Source organism: Pristiophorus japonicus, chromosome 20 (assembly GCF_044704955.1).
Source record: "Pristiophorus japonicus isolate sPriJap1 chromosome 20, sPriJap1.hap1, whole genome shotgun sequence".
In the NCBI taxonomy this organism is placed as follows: domain Eukaryota; kingdom Metazoa; phylum Chordata; class Chondrichthyes; family Pristiophoridae; genus Pristiophorus; species Pristiophorus japonicus.
The window spans coordinates 94,454,242-94,462,984 of NC_091996.1; the positions used below are offsets into that span (position 1 = coordinate 94,454,242).

At 58.7% G+C, this 8,743-nt stretch overlaps 1 protein-coding gene across 1 annotated transcript in view; it reads left to right on the forward strand.

Moving 5' to 3' along the window:
- Positions 1-6,505, forward strand: part of LOC139233017 (mannose-P-dolichol utilization defect 1 protein-like) — a 51,844-nt gene extending 45,339 nt beyond the window's left edge. Inside the window, exons 6-7 of the mRNA XM_070863523.1 lie at positions 78-188; positions 6,354-6,505. Of these exons, the coding sequence (XP_070719624.1) occupies positions 78-188; positions 6,354-6,476 (234 nt within the window). The 3' untranslated portion in view covers positions 6,477-6,505. The remainder of the gene's footprint in view (positions 1-77; positions 189-6,353) is intronic.
- The last annotated feature ends 2,238 nt before the right edge of the window (positions 6,506-8,743 follow it).

The following is an 8,743-nucleotide window of genomic DNA, read 5'->3' on the forward strand; positions in this document are numbered from 1 at the left end:
GCGAGGGGTGGATTGTGTGTTCTGGAGGCCGGGCAGTGATTGAAACTCCTGCTGATGTCGATATTTCTCCCCCGCAGCTGATTCAGATTCTCACTAACCTTCACAACGGACATACCGGTCAGCTCTCTGCCGTCACCATCTTCCTGCTGTTCGGCGGCTCGCTCGCTCGAATCTTCACCTCCGTGCAGGTCAGTGTGCGCTTGGATTCTCATCCCCCGGCAACAACGCACCGACGCACGCGCTCACACACGCGCTCACACACGCGCTCACACACGCGCTCACACACGCGCTCACACTCTCACACACGCGCTCACACACGAGCTCACACTCTCACACACGCGCTCACACACGAGCTCACACTCTCACACACGCGCTCACACACGCGCTCACACACGAGCTCACACTCTCACACACGCGCTCACACACGCGCTCACACTCTCACACACGCGCTCACACACGCGCTCACACACGCGCTCACACTCTCACACACGCGCTCACACAGGCGCTCACACTCACACACGCGCTCACACACGCGCTCACACAGACGCTCACACTCACACACGCGCTCACACACGCTCACACTCTCACACGCGCTCACACACGCGCTCACACTCTCACACGCGCTCACACACGCGCTCACACACGCGCTCACACAGACGCTCACACTCTCACACACGCGCTCACACACGCGCTCACACTCTCACACGCGCTCACACACGCGCTCACACACGCGCTCACACAGACGCTCACACTCTCACACACGCGCTCACACACGCGCTCACACTCTCACACGCGCTCACACACGCGCTCACACACGCGCTCACACAGACGCTCACACTCACACACGCGCTCACACACGCTCACACTCTCACACACTCTCACACACGCGCTCACACACGCGCTCACACTCTCACGCGCTCACACTCTCACACACGCGCTCACACACGCGCTCACACAGGCGCTCACACTCACACACGCGCTCACACACTCGCTCACACTCTCACACACGCGCTCACACACGCGCTCACACACTCGCTCACACTCTCACACACGCGCTCACACACGCGCTCACACACGCGCTCACACAGGCGCTCACACACGCGCTCACACACTCGCTCACACTCTCACACACGCGCTCACACACGCGCTCACACACTCGCTCACACTCTCACACACGCGCTCACACACGCGCTCACACACTCGCTCACACTCTCACACACGCGCTCACACACGCGCTCACACTCACACATGCGCTCACACACGCGCTCACACTCACGCGCTCACACACGCTCTCACACACTCTCACACACGCGCTCACACTCTCACACACTCTCACACACGCGCTCACACACGCGCTCACACACGCTCTCACACACTCTCACACACGCGCTCACACACGCTCTCACACGCGCTCACACTCTCACACACTCTCACACACGCGCTCACACACGCGCTCACACTCTCACACACGCGCTCACACACGCGCTCACACACGCTCTCACACACGCGCTCACACGCGCTCACACTCTCACACACTCTCACACACGCGCTCACACACGCGCTCACACACGAGCTCACACTCTCACACACGCGCTCACACACGAGCTCACACTCTCACACACGCGCTCACACACGCGCTCACACTCTCACACACGCGCTCACACACGCGCTCACACACGCGCTCACACTCTCACACACGCGCTCACACAGGCGCTCACACTCACACACGCGCTCACACACGCGCTCACACAGACGCTCACACTCACACACACGCTCACACTCTCACACGCGCTCACACACGCGCTCACACTCTCACACGCGCTCACACACGCGCTCACACACGCGCTCACACTCACACACGCGCTCACACTCTCACACACGTGCTCACACTCTCTCACACACGCTCTCACACACTCTCACACACGCGCTCACACTCTCACACACGCGCTCACACTCTCACACACGCGCTCACACTCTCACACACGCGCTCACACTCTCTCACACACACGCTCACACTCACACACGCGCTCACACTCTCACACACACACGCTCACATTCTCACACTCGCGCTCACATTCTCACACTCGCGCTCACATTCTCACACTCGCGCTCACACTCTCTCACACACGCGCTCACACTCTCTCACACTCTCACACACACGCGCTCACACTCACACACACGCGCTCACACTCTCACACACACACACTCACACTCTCACACGCGCTCACACTCGCGCTCACACTCACACACACACGCTCACACTCTCACACACACGCGCTCACACTCTCACACACGCGCTCACACTCTCTCACACTCTCTCACACACGCGCTCACACTCTCACACACACACGCTCACACTCTCACACTCGCGCTCACACTCTCTCACACACATGCGCTCACACTCTCACACACACATGCGCTCACACTCTCACACACACATGCTCACACTCTCTCACACACGCGCTCACACTCTCACACACACACTCACACTCTCACTCGCGCTCACACTCTCTCACACACGCGCTCACACTCTCTCACACACGCGCTCACACTCTCACACACACGCGCTCACACTCTCACACACACGCGCTCACACTCTCACACACACATGCTCACACTCTCACACTCGCGCTCACACTCTCACACACTCTCACACACGCGCTCACACTCTCACACACGCGCTCACACTCTCACACACGCGCTCACACTCTCACACACACACTCACACTCTCACTCGCGCTCACACTTTCTCACACACGCGCTCACTCTCCCACACACGCGCTCACACTCTCCCACACTTGCGCTCACACTCTCCCACACTTGCGCTCACACTCTCACACTTGCGCTCACACTCTCACACTCGAGCTCACACTCTCACCCACGCGCTCACTCTCTCACACACGCTCTCACACTCGCGCTCACACTCTCTCACACACACACGCTCACACTCTCACACTCGCGCTCACACTCTCTCACACACGCGCTCACACTCTCTCACACACACGCTCACACTCACACTCGCGCTCACACTCTCACACACACACGCGCTCACACTCACACACACACGCTCACACTCTCACACTCGCGCTCACACTCTCACACACGCGCTCACACTCTCACACACACGCTCACACTTTCTCACACACGCGCTCTCACTCTCTCACACACGCGCTCACACTCTCTCACACACGCGCTCACACTCTCTCACACACGCGCTCACACTCTCACACTGGCGCTCACACTCTCACACTCGCGCTCACACTCTCTCACACATGCTCACACTCTCACACGCGCTCACACTCTCTCACACACGCGCTCACACATGAGCTCACACTCTCTCACACATGCGCTCACACTCTCTCACACACGCGCTCACACTCTCTCTCACACGCGCTCACACTCTCTCTCACACGCGCTCACACTCACACTCGCGCTCACACTCTCACACACACACGCGCTCACACTCACACACACGCTCACACTCTCACACACACGCGCTCACACTCACACTCTCACACACACACGCGCTCACACTCACACACACACGCTCACACTCTCACACTCGCGCTCACACTCTCTCACACACGCGCTCACACTCTCACACACACGCTCACACTTTCTCACACACGCGCTCTCACTCTCTCACACACGCGCTCACACTCTCACACACGCGCTCACACTCTCTCACACACGCGCTCACACTCTCACACTTGCGCTCACACTCTCACACTCGCGCTCACACTCTCTCACACACATGCTCACACTCTCACACGCGCTCACACTCTCTCACACACGCGCTCACACATGAGCTCACACTCTCTCACACATGCGCTCACACTCTCTCACACACGCGCTCACACTCTCTCTCACACGCGCTCACACTCTCTCACACGCGCTCACACTCTCACACACGTACTCACACTCACACTCGCGCTCACACTCTCACACTCGCGCTCACACTTTCTCACACGCGCTCACACTCGCTCACACTTTCTCAAACGCGCTCACACTCACACTCGCGCTCACACTCTCTCACTCACTCTCACACTCGCGCTCACACTTTCTCACACACGCGCTCACACTCGCTACACTTTCTCAAACGTGCTCACACTCACACACGCGCTCACACTCTCTCACACACGCGCTCACACTCTCTCACACACGCGCTCACACTCTCACACTGGCGCTCACACTCTCACACTCGCGCTCACACTCTCTCACACATGCTCACACTCTCACACGCGCTCACACTCTCTCACATACGCGCTCACACATGAGCTCACACTCTCTCACACATGCGCTCACACTCTCTCACACACGCGCTCACACTCTCTCTCACACGCGCTCACACTCTCTCTCACACGCGCTCACACTCGCGCTCACACTCTCACACACACACGCGCTCACACTCACACACACGCTCACACTCTCACACACACGCGCTCACACTCACACTCGCGCTCACACTCTCACACACACACGCGCTCACACTCACACACACACGCTCACACTCTCACACTCGCGCTCACACTCTCTCACACACGCGCTCACACTCTCACACACACGCTCACACTTTCTCACACACGCGCTCTCACTCTCTCACACACGCGCTCACACTCTCACACACGCGCTCACACTCTCTCACACACGCGCTCACACTCTCACACTTGCGCTCACACTCTCACACTCGCGCTCACACTCTCTCACACACATGCTCACACTCTCACACGCGCTCACACTCTCTCACACACGCGCTCACACATGAGCTCACACTCTCTCACACATGCGCTCACACTCTCTCACACACGCGCTCACACTCTCTCTCACACGCGCTCACACTCTCTCACACGCGCTCACACTCTCACACACGTACTCACACTCACACTCGCGCTCACACTCTCACACTCGCGCTCACACTTTCTCACATGCGCTCACACTCGCTCACACTTTCTCAAACGCGCTCACACTCACACTCGCGCTCACACTCTCTCACTCACTCTCACACTCGCGCTCACACTTTCTCACACACGCGCTCACACTCGCTACACTTTCTCAAACGTGCTCACACTCACACACGCGCTCACACTCTCTCACACACGCGCTCACACTCTCCCACACACGCGCTCACACTCTCACACTTGCGCTCACACTCTCACACTCGCGCTCACACTCTCTCACCCACGCGCTCACACTCTCACACACACGCTCACACTTTCTCACACACGCGCTCTCACTCTCTCACACACGCGCTCACACTCTCTCACACACGCGCTCACACTCTCCCACACACGCGCTCACACTCTCTCACACTTGCGCTCACACTCTCACACTTGCGCTCACACTCTCATACTTGCGCTCACACTCTCACACTCGCGCTCACACTCTCTCACACACGTGCTCACACTCTCACACGCGCTCACACTCTCTCACACACTCTCTCACACGCGCTCACACTCTCACACACACGCGCTCACACTCACACTCACACTCGCGCTCACACTCTCTCACTCGCGCTCACACTTTCTCACACACGCGCTCACACTCGCTCACACTTTCTCAAACGCGCTCACACTCACACTCGCGCTCACACTCTCTCACACACACACTCACACTCTCACACACGCGCTCACACTCACACTCGCGCTCACACTCTCACACACTCTCACACTCGCGCTCACACTTTCTCACACACGCGCTCACACTCGCTCACACTTTCTCAAACATGCTCTCTCACTCTCACACACGTGCTCACACTCTCTCACACTCTCTCACACTCTCTCACACACGCGCGCACACACGCCTCACACGCTCACACACGCGCTCACACTCTCGCACACGCGCTCACACTCTCTCACACGCGTTCACACTCTCTCACGCGCTCACACTCTCACACACGCGCTCACACTCTCACACACGCGCTCACACTCACACACGCGCTCACACTCGTGCTCACACTCGTGCTCACACTCGCGCTCACACTCTCACACACGCGCTCACACTTTCACACACACGCTCACACTCTCACACGCGCTCACACTCTCTCACTCGCGCTCACACTCGTGCTCACACACACGCTCACACACACGCTCACACTCTCTCACACACGCGCTCACACTCTCACACGCGCTCACACTCTCACACTCACGCTCGCTCACACACACTCACACTCTCTCACAGTCACGCTCACACTCTCTCACACTCACACACACGCTCACAGTCACGCTCACACACACACGCAGTGTGCTAACCGCTCCCACCCCCACCCCCTCAATACTCGGTCCATCTTCCTCCCCCCCCCCCCCCCCCCCCCCCCGAGACTCAACGTTTTCCATCACTTGTGTTTACCTCCCCAGGAGACGGGCGACAGCCTGATGATTCTCACCTACATGGTCTCCTCCTCCTTCAACGGGATCATTGCCGGCCAGCTGCTGTATTACTGGGACGTTCCCACCGACAAGGCCAAGAAAGCTGAGTGACCCCGGGGGGGGGGGGGGGGGAGCGGGGGGGTGAGACCCGGCGGCAGAATCGCCCGCTCATTCCCGCACCGACCTCGGCCCACACACAGCACCGGACCTCGGGGCAGGGCACCAATGGGGGGGGGGGGGGGGTTGGGGGAAATGGGATGGATGGGCTATGGGGAGGGGGCGTGTGGGGGGGAGAGGGGAGAGGGGTGGTGGGTGGGGAGGGGGGCGAGTGGAGAGAGAAAGGTTGGGTTGGGAGGGGGGGGGGGAAGGAGGCGTTGGGGAGGGGGGGCGCCGTGTAGGGTTTGGAGGGGGAAAGGAGAGTGTGTGGGGAGGGGGGGGAAGGAGGGAGCAAGTGGGGAGAGGGAGTGGTGGGGAGGGGGAGAGGGGGCGAGTGGGGAGAGAAAGGTTGGGGGCGGGGGGAAGGAGGAGGCGAAGGTTGGGGAGGGAGGGTGGGTGGGAGCAGTGATTGTGTAAGCGAGTGGTGAGGAGGGGGGCGAGTGAGGAGGGAGGGTGGGGTGAGGGAGCGTGAGATGAGTTGGGGGGTGGGGGGGGGAATGGTGGGGTAGGGAGGGTGAGGGGAGAAAGGTTTGGGGGGGGCGAGGCGGTGATTGGAGGAGGGGAGGGGGGGTTGTTTGAACACATTCCTATCCGGTTAGCCTGGATCCAGGGGGAGCGCTCCCACTGTGGGACAGAGTAACAGGACCACACTGCTTGCGATTATGTGCAATGGGAAAAGGAACTGGTTTTGCTCGAGGTCGATGCGTGGACAATAATTGAAATGAAATCTGATTTATGTGGCCTGGCTCTGATTTCTGTCAGGCACCTGTCTCTCAGCATGGGCTGAGGGAGGGGCAGAGAATGAATGAATGTTGCTTCAATGACAGCCGACTTTCTGCACAAATAAATCTTCCTATTTTATCTGCACGTTGAAAAGTTGGGTCAAATTCTGAATGAATGGGGAATTTGGGCTGCAGTACCATTGTGGCCTGTAGGCTGCGCTGCAGGCTGTTAGTTGAGGGGTGATGAAAACTAGTCAATAACTAGTTAACCTGTGAGCAAAACAATAATATATAAAAGTTATCTAGTGTCACAACACATTGCATTTACAGAGCACCTTTAACGTAGCAAAACATCCCATGGTGCTTCAGTGGAGCGAACATCATTAGAATTTGACACCGAGCCACATAAGGAGATATTAGAACAGGTGACCAAAAGCTGGGTCAAAGAGGTCGGTTTAAAAGAGCATCTTAAAGAAGGAGAGAAAGGTGGAGAGGTTTAGGGAGGGAGTTCCAGAGCTTGGGGCCCAGGCAACAGAAGGCACGGCCACCGATGGTGGAGCGATGGAAATCGGGGGATGGACAAGAGGCCAGAATTGGAGGAGCGCAGAGGTCTCGGGGGTTCTGGGGCTGGAGGGGCGAGGGCCATGGAGGGATTTCAACACGCGGATGGGAATGTTAAAAATCAAGGCGTTGCCAGACCGGGAGCCAGTGTAGGTCAGTGAGCACAGGGGGTGATGGGTGAGGGGGACTCGGTGCGAGTTAGGACACGGGGCAGTGAGCACAGGGGGTGATGGGTGAGAGGGACTCGGTGCGAGTTAGGACACGGGGTCAGCGAGCACAGGGGGTGATGGGTGAGCGGGACTCGGTGCAAGTTAGGACACGGGGCAGCGAGCACAGGGGGTGATGGGTGAGCGGGACTGGGTGCGAGTTAGGACACGGGGCAGCGAGCACAGGGGGTGATGGGTGAGCGGGACTCGGTACGAGTTAGGACACGGGGCAGCGAGCACAGGGGGTGATGGGTGAGTGGGACTCGGTGCGAGTTAGGACACGGGGTCAGCGAGCACAGTGGGTGATGGGTGAGCGGGACTCGGTGCGAGTTAGGACATGGGGCAGCGAGCACAGGGGGTGATGGGTGAGCGGGACTCGGTGCGACTTAGGACATGGGGCAGCCGAGTTTGGGATCACCAAGTTTACGTTGGTATTATGTGGGAGGCCAGCCAGGAGTGCGTTGGAATAGTCAAGTCTGGAGGTAACAAAGGCACGGATGAGGGTTTCAGCAGCAGATGAGCTGAGGCAGGGGCGGAGACGGGCGATGTTACGGAGGGGGAAATAGGTGGTCTTGGTTATGCTGCGGGTATGTGGCCGGAAGCTCAACTCGGGGTCAAATTGGACGCTCAGCTTGCGAACAGTGTGGTTCAGCCTCGGACAGGAGTTGGGGAGAGGGATGGAGTTGGGGACGAGGGAACACAGATTGTAGCGGGGACCAAAGACAACATCCAT